This window comes from Eurytemora carolleeae, unplaced genomic scaffold (genome assembly GCF_000591075.1).
Source record: "Eurytemora carolleeae unplaced genomic scaffold, Eaff_2.0 scaffold2015, whole genome shotgun sequence".
Lineage (NCBI taxonomy): Eukaryota > Metazoa > Arthropoda > Copepoda > Calanoida > Temoridae > Eurytemora > Eurytemora carolleeae.
In genome coordinates, this window is record NW_019397903.1 from 16,831 (window position 1) to 33,891 (window position 17,061).

The window sequence follows — 17,061 nt, forward strand, 5'->3', positions numbered from 1 at the left end:
CCGTATTGTCCCAGCTCAAAAATAAGGGCCATATCCTCCCAGCTAATAAAATAAGAGATACTAAGAAGATAAAATAATGGGCCATAACATCTATTAAAAAATTTTCATCGAAGGTATCTAAGTCATTTTGCAACAATAATAGTTTTATGAATCTAATTGGTTGGAAAAAACACAAAATGTATTATCATAAATGTCATTCAAAATCATGCTATCTGTAATAATTTGATTTGATATGTTTTGAGAAAACAGCAATTCACATCTACTGGTGATATTTGGGTTTCAGTTGTAATCAACCCAAGCTACCACAAACATTGTACAATGTCAGCTGATCCTGTTTTACACTAAATCTGATGGCAAGGAAACAGCAAAAAATAATACTATTGCCACAATCTATATATCTATCACAGTGGTAATTAAAGTTAGACATATTAGATATTCACTATATCTGACCAGCAAACTATATGATTTCCTATATTTAACCACTTTTCAGACCCAGGTCATGTTAAAAGAATGCCTTGGATTTTAAAAGCATTTAACTCAAATTCCTGAGATTCTCAAAAATAAAATGTTGACAAAGTTTTCTTTTTCATTAAGAAGTAAGTTTATTAAACCTAAACATGTAAGATTTTCCTAACACATTTCCCCTGGCAGCAACTTCCACAGGGTATATTCCTAATTGAAGCACTAAACCCATTTTAGCTGCAGAGCTCACAGTACCTTGCTAACCCATCCTTTCAGCTTCGGAAATTTTACATTTGGGAAGATGTCACTTGGGAAATTGTCACTTGGTAAGTCACCATTGGAAAAATACCTTTTTTTAAACTTGATATTGTAGCTTAGGTTTTTCAGTCAAGGAAAAGTTTGTATCTCATAGTGAAAGAAATCTAGATGCTATAACTTCTCTGATAACTTTACTAAAAGTCTAATTTGAGACTATCTAACTCTGTATCTAGCCACAACTCAAGGCTCTCTATTCTCAGCCAATACCCAGGCTCTGTGTACGTCCGTATAAATCGTCGAATTCTATTGAACTGCTATATTTACAGACAGGTAAGACAGGTAAATAGAACTGACCAGAATAGCTGGACAGCATAAACATAAACATAGATAAAATAGATAATGAAACACAGGTAACAAAGATATTGATAGCGTGATTACATCATTACAGAATATACTACAATAGTCTAAAGTAAAATTTCAGACTTGCAATGATAAAGTATCGTTTGATACTTCTTGGAGTATTATTACTAAAACTTGGATCTGTATTCACTGATTGTACAGAACAAGAAGATCAGAATAGAAGGAATACTATCCAATGGTTTATCAGGAATACAAAATTTTCTACTTTTTTAATAATAAAATAAAATAGTAATCAAATGAATTGAATTTTTAGATTCAAATATTTTATAATTTCTAGCTGAATGTGTTTAATTTTTACCAATAAGTGTAATGAAAAAAAGACGTAAAATATTCCGAAAATTTTATTCCTGTAATTATAAAAAAAAGATTTTTAAATTACATCATTTCAAAATTTATGATTGCTATAACAAATATTTTAAACTTACACAATACCTAACATTAACCATCAAAAGTTGAAAATATTAAAAGGAAAGCTCAAGATTCATTTACATGCCTTGATGTATATCTGGGGTAAGTTTAATTTAAATAATTTCTTTGAAAAAATAGAATTTTTTATTTTAAACAAATTTCAGGATTGATAATTTAATCAATTCTGGAAATCAACAGTTACTCATAAATAATGAAACAGACAACTATAAAGTTCCATTAGATTCTTCAAAGTGTTTAATTATTATTTCGAATAAGGTAAGATAATTGTGCACACTTTAATTTTTAGCTTTAGCACCTTCATTTTAAACACTATCACCTTGATATTTTTGACTTTAAGAATTAATAAATTAAAGGATTTTTTTTGAATGCCCAGTCCTTAAAGGATTAAAATACAAAATTAGTTACAAATCTTCAATATATAAAATTAAGAATTAATTAATTATAAGAGCTTAATCTAAAAATTGATTTTCTGTATCAGTTTTTTTTTTATGGAAAACAAGTTTCTTAGGTCTTAGTAATCATTAAGACAAGATGCTGTACATTGTAGCCTCGTCATTTAGTTAACTGAGGTAGATGCAGTCTTGAAGCTTGGTTATTCTCCTTCCCTTGTTATAATTCTTCAACAAGATGTTTCTAACCATCTAAACCACCTAGGAATAGAAATTAAATTTGTAAACTTGAGATTTGGATGAGCAAATCAAAATAAATTAAAACATACTTTTTAATTTATAATTTTAAGCAGATTTAAGACGCCTGACAATTTTCTCAAAATGTTTGTCAACATTTACATATTGGTAAGCTTGTTAAAAGAATATCAAAAAAAGGAAGTCTGGCCAAATTTTTAAACAAATTTATATTCACTAGAAATTCAAGGCACCTAGGCTTTTAGGGCGCTTCGTGCCCATCTTATATTTAAATTGTCAATATGGTCTTTTTTGTTTACATTTTAAAACAAAGATAAAAAATTTACAGATTTTTAAAAAAAAATTCGCACATTTTCAAGAATTTAAATTATTTTACAAAATTAAAAACCTTTAAAACACAATTTTTAAAAATTTTTATCATTCATAAACCTTCCCTGTGGTCATGTGATGTCCCACAAAAAATTTGGGCCCTATCGGTTCAGCCGTTTTGACGTTTATTGGATACAAACAGACAAACAAACAGACAGACAAGCCAAATTTATATATAAATAAAATATACTTTTGTATTTTAAAAAAATACACACCTATTGTTATACAAGTGGTAAGTTTTTGCTTAATGATGAAAAAAATTTGAATTATTTGTATGATATCTGATACAGCAGTGGCACTGGAACATACATTTTCAATATGTTCAGAAAAGTTTACCAGCGAAGGATAACCCTGATTAGAACTAAATTACAGGGACCTACATAAGCAGAAGTTTAGTGGTGTCTGGTCAACATATTATTCAACTGTAGTTTTTGACAAAAGTCAAGATTTAACTCATCAAGACTCTTTTTATAATCAGAAAATCAGGTCAGAAGTTTTAATAAGATATCAGGTATTTGTATAAAGTCTGTTTAGATTTGCTTGAAAATAACTTTAGCAACAATAAATGTTAATTAACTAATTTAGCAAAGAAGGGGTCTGAAACATTAATCTTAAAATTTGATGATGGTGATTAACCAAACTTAAATAAGTAAAGTAGATGTTTCACATTTTTCATAGAAACCCTCATCCACCCAGGCTCTATCCTTCCTATTTGATCAGCTCAGTATGCTTAGTTCATGAATGCCTAGTTCATAATGTCCAAATAACATAATGCCTAGAGAAGACAATTCCTAGAACTAGGCATTCATGAACTAAGTATTATGAGCCTTTTTGATCAGCTGTAATGTATCAGCATTTCTGATAATTGCAATAGTGAAATATAAAACCAAGACATGCCTATTGCCTAGTTTGCTAACTAAAACACATAGTGTAGAGTGTAGGAACAGGGTGTCAACATATTGTTGGATTTCTCTTTCGAAAATTAATCAAGAACTTGAACGGGAAATTAAAGCACAGGGATAAAACATTGGAAAACAAGTTGAAGTGCAAAAATGAAGTAAAACAAGAACTGTGACAGGGTGTGTGCTTTGACCATCATCCATTTAATTTATACATATTTTTAAAAACTAAAATAAGAAAAAATAAAAATTTTAAAAAGTTCCACATTTTATTGAAAATATATTTCAGTCAAGGGTGACGATGATCAAAATCAAAAAGTCCATCTGATTTGTTCAACATCTACAAATTGTTAAAAAGTTACATTTTAACATGTGACTTTTTATGCCTAGAGTGTAAAGAAAGTGTCAAGGGATTGTCGTAGAAAAAAGTGAACTCTAATACTTGCATTGCATTGCATTGCATAGGATTCACATTAAAAAAATCATTTCAAAATCAAATAATATTTACCTGTTTATTATTTGGACTCAAAAAATTCAAAAATCTTAAATCTTTATTAACAGTATTAGTCTAAAAAATTCTAGACACAGTGTAAATAATATTCACTTTTGAAATTTTTATTTTTTATATGAACTTTACGCACTGTTGACAATATATTAGGAGTTGAATTTTTTTGACAGAAAATCAAAAAAAAACATTTTTTTCAAACATTTTCTCTATTTGAATTTTTTTTTAAAAATGAGGCTTAGAGATCTCTCTAAAATTGTGTAATTTCCTTCTTTCATATATATTATTTGTTTTTAAAAGGATAAGAGTTGTTCAAACTGAGCCATTTTTATGAATAAAACACTTTTTTGCAGTCCAATCAAAGGATGAACATAATATTTTAAACTTAATTGATGGATAATCAAACTGATAAGATCTTTAAAATCACAAGAAAAGTATCCTGTAAACTTAAACTTTATTTAAATGTTATTGAAGGAAAAATTAAAGAAAATTTATTTTATTTGTAATTAGATTTAAATTAATTTTACTTGGTTGAAGATGACATTTAAATCTAGCAGTGCTTAATTTAACAAACTCAGAGGGTTCATTGATACAAAACTTGTGACAACATCAATTAAATTTATAAGAACACAATTCTCACTGAATACTGTTAATAATGACCTCCTATATTGTACAGGGTTGGTTACAATGAAATCCCTGTATTTTTTTCTCTAATTAATGATAACTCAGACAGTCAAACACAGGAAGGACTGTGGCTGAGAACTTTTACAGGTAATATTTGGAAATAATGACAGCACATGTCTTTCTATTTGATTTGAATTTAGATAAGTACAAACTTCAACCCCTCTTTATAAATGCAAATTATTCCATGGGAGGAAAAGATCCTGACACTGGGGATTGGCTGGGAATTATAGGAATGGTGAGTATTTTTTACTTATGATTGAAATCTGCAGATATTTGAAAAACTCTTTAACAGGTTAGATATGATGAAGTGGATCTTGCTGTTGGGTCTCTTGGAACAGACCCTGAAATGTAAGTAATTTTATGAGTAATAAATGAAAAATTTTGTGATCTTTCTTAAATTTCTTAAATTTATTTATTCTGCTTGTCTATAAAAAACCACAAATATATATATCCTTATTTCTTTTTTGATTCTGTTCACTGTGTTTTCATTTTTCCGGTAGCTTCTAATTCAATCAGTCATGTACTTAGTTATCACTAATAAGTGCATCATTGGTAAGAGATAAATTCAGAACCACAGGTGGTAACATTTTTATATCTCATCCCCCAATTAGAGAAAAATTCAGAACCTTCAGGGTTTCCAATCGGAATTCTGTTGCGCGGAATTGCAGGCAATGGTTGCTTCCGCAATTGCGCAAAAAATAGCAAAAAAGGAAGCAATTCAATATTCACGGAATTGTTTGGAATAGTGCCAAATTTCGCGGAATTGCGTGGAATTGTGCAGAATTGCGTGCATCGTTATTAGTTTCATATATTAAAATCAATAATTTATGCAGCAGATACAAGAATGGAATTAATTATCTCTGTTGATTTTAATAAAATGGAAGCCCGAGTGTCACATGTTTCGACAATTTTAAAATTTCTTGTGGTTAAGCTACTAATTATCAAGTTAATATGATACATTTTATTTTTGTTAACATTGGATAAACATTAAAATGAAAAAATTTTTTGGTTAAAATTGTAAGGTTCGTTTAATCAAAATTGTATATTCTGCTTCAGTGAGAACCAGAAAACTATAGAACAGAAAGACAACATCATAGTGTATTTAATGTTACAAGTCGAACAAAATTAATTAATTAACTTTATAATCACTTATCCAGTTACATGGGTCTGCTTGAGTCTAAACTGCACATCTTCTTATGCCATATTTATCTCGTTATCATGCTGCAAATGAATATTAAAAAACAAAATATTAAGTTTAAATTCAATTTTCTTAGCATTTGAGTTTAAATTGAATATTTTGTTGTTGAAAGGAATTGCGCAATAATTAATTGCATTTTATCAAAAAATTGAAACACAACGCATAAAAGTTGGACGGAATTGCACGCAATTGTGTGCAATTCCGTTCCGTTCATTTGCGAGCAAGTAAAATCCAGTTTCGTTTGAAATCCTAGTGGTATCATCTATCTATTATCATCCTCCAATTAGAGAAAAATTCAGAACCATCTATGGTGAGATCTATCTATCTCTCCCTCCAACTAGAAATAAATTCAGGGTGGTAACATCTATCTATCTCATCCTCCAATTAAAGACAAATCCTGAAATCTGTGCTAAGCAATAAATATAAATCATAATATGTAATTGTACTGTACTGTGTACTATGTACTGTGCATGGCATATTGCCTAGTTAGAGATAGAGTTACTGTGCAATAATATTGTTGTTCATGAAGAAATTCACTCTTAAGGAACCCTCAATTAGAGGTTTTGAGCCTTATGATTTATGTTTTACTTGTAGGGTATGACCACCAGAGGTATTAAAGTTTTTTTAAGAAGTTCTGACGTCATAAAAAGTTACTGAAAATGATAAATAAAAGGGTTAATATTTGGTATTTCAAATTGCAAAACTTTTCATAAAACCTGTTTAAGAAATGAGTTTCTTTCTCCTTCTCCCCAGCTTGGAGAAAGTTATGCAAGTTGGGTTACAAGGGTAAGTTTTTAATGCTTGCTAAATTTAATTTTTCCTTATTACCTTCAGATTGGGCTTTAAATCCAGCATTTCAAATTCTTTTTGAAATAATAAATGAACAGTATCAATGGGTTCAAGTTACCTGTAGGCATGTAAATATTTTTCAAGCAATTCATTAACAGATAGTATAGCTAATGGATATCAATATTTTAGGTTGTTTATTTTTAACTGTAGAACTGTAGATCCTTTTTTTACAATATTTTCATGTTTTTTTCTAAAAGTTATAGTTTGTTAATTATTTCAATTAACTGAAGATGATTAAAAAATCAATTTATTACTGTGAAAATAGGGAGGAAAAATATGAAAACAACACTTAAAAACTTTTATAAACCAAAAATTACTTATTTCTTTTTTATTTTTCATTCTTTATTTTTACTTGTACAGTTATACATCCATTAAAACATTCAAAATTAACAGTTTTTCTGTTCATTATCAGAATCTTCTGAAATCTTTACCAAACTTGCCTTTGTTGACAAAAGGTTCCCATATCAATATGTTTACACAATGATTAAATAAAATTGGTATTTACATTTAAACCTTCTATCATTAAAAAGCTAGGTATTTCAAAATGTAGTTTAATTTTTTTACAGGTTTAATTTTATAAAAAAAAACAATGTTTTTTTTTCTTTAGTATCCAGGACAAGTGTCACCTGCATACAATATTCTAAAGGTAATCTAAAACAATAATATTATTCATTAGCATATAGACATTAAAAACAAACTATTTTTATATAAAATAATGAAGGTTTTTGACAAATATACCTGGACCGGGATTCTAGTCAGGTAAAATCCTGTTTTTTTTTGTTAAAAAAAAATTGTTTGAATTTTACAATTTTCATATTTTAATTAGCATGATTTTTGCAACCGCTGTTCTACTTTTTTTATCAAATTTGATAAAAAGTCTTGGATTTGAACAGGTAGAAGTAAATAAATGAATTTATTTAATACATGAATGGCATATTGAGATCAATAAAAACTGTACATGAAAATCAGGGAAAAATAAGTCAATTAGGTTAGGTCCAAATTTGTGCATGCTTCTGGGTTTCAATTTTCAAAGCGAATTTTCAAAGAAATTATTATAACCAAATATCCTAAATGTTGCAATTACAGAAAATTTAGACAAATTAAAAACGAACACTTTGAGTCCACATTACTTCAATAATACTTATCTCAGTAAGTCAACTTTGGTGTATTAAGAGAGCTCTTAATGTTACCAACAATTACTCTCTTATATATTTATGTAGCTTAGGAAGAGATAATCAAGCTCAATTTTGAAACTTTTCTCAAACCTAAATTTTTTAAATAATCCAAATGCAAAGTCCCATATTGATATGAAGAAAAATAAAACAAATTCTAGCAGAATTAGAAACTAAAACTTATTGTTGACTTAACTTTCAATTAAACACTTTCAGCCTGATAATGTTCTAATAGCATTGCTGCCGTTGTCCTTACTGAATGCAGAGGGCATGCCAGACTGGTTTCTGTTCAACAACAAGAGATGTAAAACAAGATTTATTTGATTTTAAAAATTCCGAAACCTTAAAATTTTAATTTTATTAAGTGCTCTCTGGAAGTCTTTTGGTTTTAATTTGGGCTTTAGCTTCAACGCTCCTCACATTTGCTTTCTCCTGCAATCTCATGCAAGTTAAATATTACTGTCTTTTTATTTCTTTTCGTTAGTCAAGGGACTTGAATCCCTTATAAATAATTTTACAATTTTATGTATAATAGCCAAGTAATAGTTGAAAACCATATTTAAACATTTCTTTGACCTAGGGCGATAGTACTTTCACCTGCTACCGGTGTTCCTCTTGATACATCATCTGAAATTGTTGAAAGAAAAATGGTTAGTTAAAGTAATACAAATTTGAACTTCTCAAAATCCTAAATCATCCGTACGCCAATGGGTTAACAATAATGTTATTGTAATATATGAAAAAACCTAGAAAGATATCTTAATCTCTCCAGTGGAATTACAAACCCCCTAAATAAAAATCTGAAACCCTCCAGTGGACTTATAAACCTCTTAGATAGATATCTGTATCCCTCCAGTGAAATTATAAACCCCTTGGAATGATATATGAATCCCACAGTGGATTTATAAACCCTTTGGAAGAATATCTGAATCCCTCCAGTTGAATTATAAACTCCTTGGGAAGATATCTGAATCCCTCCAGTGTAATTTAAATCACCCTGCAAAAAGTTTCAAATTGTAAAAAGCATTTTTTCAAACCCCTCCAGTGAAAATACATTCCCTCCAGTGGTCTCTAGTGGAGTCAAAATCTAACTATTAACTTCTGATTCTCAAATATTTGTATAAATAAATTAAGTTAGACATTGCCAATATATTGCGTCAAAGCAAAATATTGTCTAGATTAGGGTTTCCAAAACAAGTGGATTTTATTTGCTCGCAATTGCAAGCTCTTGAGCGCAAGTGAATTTAACTGCGCAAACAGAATTGTGCTGTGTTTCAATTTTTTGATAAAATTCAATTTAAACCTTATGACGCGCAATAAATGCAATTATTTATTGCGCAATTCCTTTCAACAACAAAATATTCAATTTTAACTTTGGCAGGGGCATACCATAAACAGAAATTCACTAATATTTCAGTCTAAAATGCTATGAAAATTGAATTTAAACTTAATATTTTCTTTTATAATATTCATTTGCAGCGTGATAACGAGAAAAATATAATGGCATAAGATGACGCGCAGTTTAGACTCAAGCAGACCCATGTAACTGGATTACTGATTTAATAAGTTACTAATTAATTTTGTTCGACTTGTAACATTAAATACACTGTGATGTCGTCTTTCAGTTCCATAGTTTTCTGGTTCTCACTGTAGCAAAATATAAAATTTTGATTAAACGAACCTTACAATTTTAACCAAAAAAAATTTTCGTTTTAATGTTTATCCAATGTTAACAAAAATAAAATAATTAGTAGCTTAACCACAAGAAATTTTAAAATTTTTTAACTGTAGAAACAAGTGACACTCGGGCCTCGATTATTTAAAAATCAACAGAGATATTTAATTCCATTCTTGTATCTGCTGCATAAATTTGTAAGTCAAACATTTAAAATTATTGATTTTTATATATGAAACCAATTCTAATGTACTCAATTCCACACAATTCCGCTCAATTCCGAGCAATTCTACGCAATTCTTCTCAATTCCACACAATTCCGTGAATATTTAATTGCTTTCTTTTTTGCAATTTTAGCGCAATTGCACGCAATGAAATGGTGCAAGAGGAAGCAACCATTGCGCGCAATTCCACACTATTCTGCGTAACAGAATTCCGATTGGAAACCCTAGTCTAGATTTTTTGGGTGTATGGTTTAAAAGAAAGAAAATCTGTTCATTGTTGCATGTATCTATAAAGCTAGAAGTTACTGGTCTGACTACTTCTTGTTATCTCCAAATCCAGATCAAGTCAAGCTGATGGAAACTGTCGTCTTTATCAATGATACGGTAATATTTAAGCAAATTCAAAACACATTCCTTATTGTAACGAAACTGGATCTTATTTTGATTTTATGAATGTTCTCTGTACCAAGAAGGTTCAATTCTGTATGAGAGAGAAAAGTAGGGAAGGTCAACGTTCCAATTATTATCAGTGAAAACTGTACATCTTAAATTATTATCAAAATTTAGAAATTGGATTTTGATAAGAGGCAAATGTTAAAAAATTCCTTTATTCATAAACTTTCCCTGGGGGGTCACATTTATTAAAACACAAACAGACAGAAGATCAAAGTATATATATATATAGAGATGGTTAATCTCTTAGTTTTATCAGTGTATATAAAGCATAATAAATTATTTTCTAGATTGAGGCAGTAAAACAAACTTATTATGATAAAGATGCTGTTCTCATGAATGCTAAGGTATAAACTAATAAAAGATAAATTGTTAAATATTTATTTATGAGAAAAATTAGAAATTTATATTTTTATTTTACAGTGGATTAAAGAAGTTGAATTTATACTCCTTTGAGAAAAATTAGGAATTTATATTTTTAATTTACTGTGGATTAAAGAAGTTGAATTTGAACCACTTTGTCTTAAAAAATTACTTTTCTTCCTTTTTTTGTGCAAAGTGAATATGTACACATGAAACTAGTCCAGTAAACTTTTACAACATTATTCATGTTTTAAACTAAATTTTCAAAATTTTTGTTCTGTTCAAATTTTAGGCATAACAAATTACTTGTGACAAGACAAATTCAAAAATAAAAAAATCCAAAAAAAATGTGTAACCAGTTCTAAGGTTGTAGTTTTAAAACTTTAAAATTAAAATGTTTTAAATTTTAACGGCAGATTTCCACTCTAATGTTTTGAGGTTTTTTTGTTACATCTAATTCAATTTTCAAAGAATTAAAAAAACTTATTAAATTAAACTAGAATTTATAAAAACGCCCTCTGAACTAGTCGTAAAGTTGAAAATTAATTTAATGCCCAACCTTTTAAAGTTAGCAGTCTTGTGATAATGCATTTTATCTACTTAGGTTTTCACAAAATGACAATATTCTTTGCGCAAATATATTTTGTGAACTTGTGTGTGCATCTTTTGCAAAAAATACACAATAAATGAATCAGGCATTGCCATTTTTTGCATGGAGGGTCACTTGAAATTATGCTTGTCCCTTAAATCATTGATTATAAGAAACAACAGTTTATGCTTTCAAAGGTTATTCAATATTTTCAATTGTATATCATTTAAAATAATTAACATTTCAATTTCTCAATTAAAAAAAAAATAAAAAACATTCTTAACCCCCCACCCACCCCCTCCTCTGGACTTTAACTTAAAATGACCTTTTTCATAATCAAAAAAAAAATTGCAAAAAAACAGAGTTGAAAAAAGAGCAATAATGCAATTTTGCTCGAAATTTACTTTTGCCAATGATAAAACAAAAGAAATATTTAGAGTTTTGTTTCTGACAAAATTGCACAAACGTTTAGTGAATGATGACCCTATATTTAGAGCAGAGTAGAAGCAGCTGTGAGGGAGGACCCAGAGTTTCTTGAGATTCTGTTGAAAACTAAAGAACCTCCTTTTTATTATGGAAAGGTAGATTATATATTAATATATTCATCATTTATATTTGTCTACAGAAAAATTTCATAAAAAAATATAAAAGTTTACAAACTAATAATCTTTTCTCTGGATATCGCATTTTATAATTGACAGGGTTTGCCAAAAAACAGGTGCAATACAAGACTTTTAGCATGAGTATAGTTTAGCTATTCAGCGGTGGTTTTTAGAAATGGAGTTTCTATAGAATCTTCTTATTTGATGGTGAGATATATAGCCAATTTCAAAAGGATGAACAGACACTTACCTAGTTGTTATGTCTGTGATAAAATGTTCATACTAAAAATATTTTTCTGCATAGTCTGTGATGGAATTTTAGCGGAGCCAATTTTTAGATTGTCTAATTTAGATTGTAAGAGTTAACTGTTTCATCACCCAGTATTCTTATTCCAGTGTATGCTTGTGTCATAGTTGTTTTGTACAGGGTGGATATTGAAGTGATGTCTAGGCCAGGTTTCAAGTGTAGAGCAGCATTTGTTGAACAGGGTGGTAATCCAGTCCATTTTTTCTCAAAAGAACTGAGTCTTTGTAACAAACTCTGACTTTCTAATACCTATATTTGTTCCACCTGATGGTGTAAACCTTTGATATGTTAGATTTTTTCATCTAACAGAATTCATAGATTGAAATAGCTAAGGTCTACAGCATTGGATTACAAAGATATAGAGATTAGAAAATGAAAGTTTGTGACAAAGACTCAATTCCTTTATAAGTAAATGTGTCTAGTTTCTTCAGATGACTCTGTAATATTGTATGAACAGTGAGCAGAAATCGAATAGAAGAAATGTATATCCAGACTTTATAACTATCCTTAATAAAAAATGCATTTATATTTATTAGTTTTTTTTTCAAATTCACTCTTGATGTAATCGAACAGATCAATCAGTTTACCAGTAGGAAATAAAAGTTTGCCAAGGAATTTCTGCTCTTCTTGAAATATATTTGGAATTTCAGTTTCACCAATAGAAAAGTTTATTCTGCTAGTTACACCTGATCTGATGGAAAATGATCTACACTTTGCTGGTTTTAATCTCATTCCCATACTTTCAATCTTGGATTTTAATTCATTTTGAATTTTTTGATGTTTTCTCAGATCTTTTGTTATCAGGCAAAAATCGTCAGCATATGGCAGAGTATTAATTTTCCATTCATTCAGATTAAATCCCCGATCAATCTTACTCTGTAGAAATTCAATGATTGGATTAAAAACCATCAGAAATATGATGGGACTAAGTGGGTCACCTTGAAATACTTCTCTTTTAAAAGGGAATCCATAAGTAGAGAGGTTGTTCGTAAATACACAGGAAAGATGCTTATTTTACAGGGTATTGATATAAAGCTGAATTTCTGCAGGAACATTAAACCTTTTGAGGGTATATATTATGAGAGGGTGGGGCACTGAACCAAATGCATCTTCTAAATCGAAAAATGTTACATGGACCGTTTTCAAGTTTGTCTTTGCTTGGCTTATAATGTCTTCAAGGATGACATTATGCTCAATACTGCCGTTAATGCTCAGCAGAAAGGCCTTCGGTACCTTCTCATCAATATAATTATTAGCAGTTAAAAACTTGGTCAGTCTTTTTGCAAAAAGGAAATGGTAAGTATTTGCAATAGAAGATGTAAGAGATACCATTTGAAAGTTTCCTGGGCCATAGTCGGTCCTTTCTTGTGTAGTAATTTGACCACACTGTGTGACCAGGAAGGGGGAAGAGATCCCAGAACATTCACTTTATTATACAGGGTGGCTAAAATGTGGCTATATATATTTAAATGATATCTCATACGGGATACCATCAGGACCTGGAGAGGATTTTAAATTTGCACTTTTTAGTATTTTTTAGTATTTTTTTTACATCCTTTTGACGTAAGGGCTCACAATTGAATGGTTTGAAATTTGGAGATTCATGGGTTATTGACAAAAAGGGGAACCAGTTTAAACTGTTCAATGTGGTATTTTCACCGCAAACTCACTCTTTTGCAATTATAGTTCTATCAATAACCTGACAACGTCATATATCAGGCAGATTCTATGTGACGAATCAGCCAGCATACAAGCTATCATCTTTGCAGTCTGACAGTCTCATATATGTCAGGTTAATCATCTGTGTCGGTTCAACCATCATATGATCTATCATTTGTACAATCTGACAATAACATATTTATCAGGCTAATTCTGTATTTATCGAATCAGCCGTCATATGAACTATCAGCTTTGTAACTTAATAGCACCCTCTTCCCTCTTACACTACATTTCACACATTATAACATTTATTAACAATAACACTCTATAACAATACTATACAACAAACATTATAGGTTACTGTAACAAATCATAGATAAGCTAGGATTCCTAACTAGATCCATAAGGATCATATTAGTTAACCGTTGATCCTTTTATTAAGGATCAACACATTGATCAATCCATTTGCCATATCTTGATCTTCCTTTTTCCAGGTGTACTGGTGAACACAACCCCATATCTGTTGGAGCATATCCCAGACCTGGAGTTTGAGGCGGAAGTTCAACTCCTCATGGTTTGCTTCAGGGTAGAGATGAAACTCCCTTTCCCATGCAGCATTAAGGTCCCATGTGTAATCATCTGGGACCGCAGGTGGTTGACCCGTACTAGCTCCTCCTTGTGTATCAACATCAGAAGATCTAGATTGATCCTTCAATGCTTCAATATCCTCAAAGAGGCTCTTCAATGCTTCAACCAACTTCCTAGCTCCAGTCAGTGGATACTTCTTCAATAGTTCATTAAAGGGATTCTCTGGTACTTCAGCAACATCATCACCAGCTGCCTCTCCATCCTCAGAAGCTGGAGCAGTTACAATAGGAGCCTGTCCACTGACCAAGGGACTCAGGTCCACAGGATCAATGTTATCAAAGTCATCATCTTGTCCATCATCCGGTGTCTGTCGGCATGCAGAGTCTGTCATCGTTTGGCCTTCCATGCTCGTTCTTTCGCAAGCTAACTGTATGCTATATAATGTATAAGACCCAAACCTTTACTGGTAGACGACTGCTATGTGTGCGTGTCTACTCTTCTAAGGTTCGGGTTATACTATCAAGTCCTGAAAGCGGTATGTTGTACAGGACCCAGAGCGGCTATATGTAGGAGACTTTATGTGTGTCTTCTACGGTGGCTCGGGTTGTACTGACTCAACATCCCGTTGTATCTAAGGGACCGTTCACCCTTTTCTTGGATCGTCCAGGATACAACATCAAGTCTATAGATACTGGGTGTGCTGTATTTTTTCTGAGTAGTAGTTGTTTACAAATCCTAGGTTAAAGGTTGGTTTCAATTTCTCCTGTAGTAATGATCCCTTGACAGCTTGTTTAGAAAATTCCCAACAGTTTTTGTGAAACATTTTTTCTTGGTGTGTGGTAGTTTTGAGAAAGAGTCTTCTTTTTCTACTTTTCTAAGCTCACTAATCATATTTTATTTCAGTTTATTTCCAAATATTTTTCGACAAAATGTTGTGCACAATCATAGACACTCCAGGATTAACCTATCATGACACACATCTGTAACGGTGCCTTTCTGTTTTGGGAGTTTTATGTGGATAATATCAAAAGGCTGTAACATATCTGTACAAAAATGCTTTTATCAATGATCTGTATTATTAATATTATTATTGTATATGAAAGAAAATAACTAGATGCAAACACTTGTAAATATAATATTCGTCGAGTCGGTTTTTCTTACAATTTATTATTTACAAAGATACAAAATAAAACAATTGATACTATACTAATAGGATATTATGAATTGAAGCAGTTTCAGAGTGATGGGCAATCTTCAAGGGAACCTCAGTTTAAGGGAGCTGACGATCAACTGATTTTTTTTCCCTTCATTTCGCTCCACCCTGGGCTCTCATTTAACCCTAGTTCCCCCTGCACTGGCCGGCTAGCCCCCCCAGCCCCCGTGCTTCTGGAATAACGGAACTTTCAGCTTGACTTGGGTTATTTATAGAATTCACATGCAAACTCAAATAAATCCGTTAGAATTCAAAATAGGATTCAAAAGTCCAACCGAACGGTATAAAGGGGGGGGGGGGTTATGCCCCTAGCCAGCTATAATCTGAGCGATCTAAAAAGATCCTTGAATCGCTGATCATAAAAGATCAACAAAATCACCCATTGTTACATTATCATTCACTTCAAACTATCTTAGGAAAAACTATGGCCCTTTTATGGTTTTTGGCTGATGCATAAGAATTCTATTTGGTCTGAACATATACATTATCATTTATTAGTTTGTCAGCAGGTAAGAAAAAATAAAATTCTCAAGTATATCTATCATTCATTGTTTGTTAAGGGTGAATTAGAAAGAAAAGTGTGGAATAGTATAATTGGAAAACCAATGTTTCCAGAATATTCTTCAAATTTGGTAAACATTTAATAACAAATGAAATAAAACATATTAAATAATAATAATTATTTATTTTTAATTTTCTGATTAATTAAAGAGTTAGTATGTAAAAAGATAATAATATTTTTTACTTTTTATTTATTCAATGTTCTATAAAGTAAGCATTCAGCAAGATGATACCAGGCACGATATGAGACCATTGATCTTATTTATTAATTTAATTGATGTTAATATTAACATACAAATGTTAATGCTAATTGATATTAACATCAAAATTAACATTTAGGTATATTTAATATACTGACAACCATAAACTTTTATGAAATGAAAAGTCAATGTTAATGTTAATGTTAATGATAATGTTAATGTTAACATTATATACTGACAACTATAAACTTTAATGAATTGTTTAAAGTCAATGTTAATGATAATGTTAATGTCAACTATATATACTGAATACCATTTTTAATGAATTGTTTAAAGTCAATGTTAATGTTAATGTTTATGTTAATGTTAACGTTATATACTGACAACCATAAACGTTAATGAATTGTTTAAAGTCAATGTTAATGTTAATGTTAATGTTAACTTTATATACTGACAACCCTAAACTTTAATGAATTGTTTAAAGTCAATGTTAATGTTAACGTCAATGTTAATGTTAATGTTAATGTTAACTATATATACTGAAAACCTTAACTTTAATAAATTGTTTGAAGTCAATGTTAATGTTAATGATAAATTTAACATTATATTCTGACAAATCTCATGCAAGTTAAATATTACTGTCTTTTTATTTCTTTTCGTTAGTCAAGGGACTTGAATCCCTTATAAATAATTTTACAATTTTATGTATAATAGCCAAGTAATAGTTGAAAACCATAT

The 17,061-nt window shown here is 30.2% G+C and overlaps 2 protein-coding genes across 2 annotated transcripts; both read left to right on the plus strand.

Annotated features, from left to right (window-relative positions):
* The first annotated feature begins 310 nt into the window (after positions 1 to 310).
* Positions 311 to 8,548, plus strand: LOC111716278 (uncharacterized). The gene is made up of 17 exons (XM_023491716.1): positions 311 to 409; positions 700 to 1,327; positions 1,609 to 1,650; positions 1,713 to 1,824; positions 2,130 to 2,223; positions 2,312 to 2,363; positions 2,955 to 3,068; positions 4,663 to 4,757; positions 4,811 to 4,905; positions 4,963 to 5,018; positions 6,594 to 6,654; positions 7,325 to 7,363; positions 7,439 to 7,476; positions 7,544 to 7,610; positions 8,106 to 8,193; positions 8,255 to 8,333; positions 8,470 to 8,548. Exons 2-17 carry the CDS (start codon positions 1,209 to 1,211, stop codon positions 8,546 to 8,548), a joined length of 1,230 nt encoding a protein of 409 aa, XP_023347484.1. The 5' UTR covers positions 311 to 409; positions 700 to 1,208.
* Positions 8,549 to 9,690: 1,142 nt separating this feature from the next.
* On the plus strand, positions 9,691 to 16,206 carry LOC111716279 (uncharacterized). Its single transcript, XM_023491717.1, has 5 exons — positions 9,691 to 10,172; positions 10,532 to 10,588; positions 11,688 to 11,774; positions 15,979 to 16,071; positions 16,123 to 16,206. Exons 1-5 carry the CDS (start codon positions 10,143 to 10,145, stop codon positions 16,204 to 16,206), a joined length of 351 nt encoding a protein of 116 aa, XP_023347485.1. The 5' UTR covers positions 9,691 to 10,142.
* Positions 16,207 to 17,061: the final 855 nt, after the last annotated feature.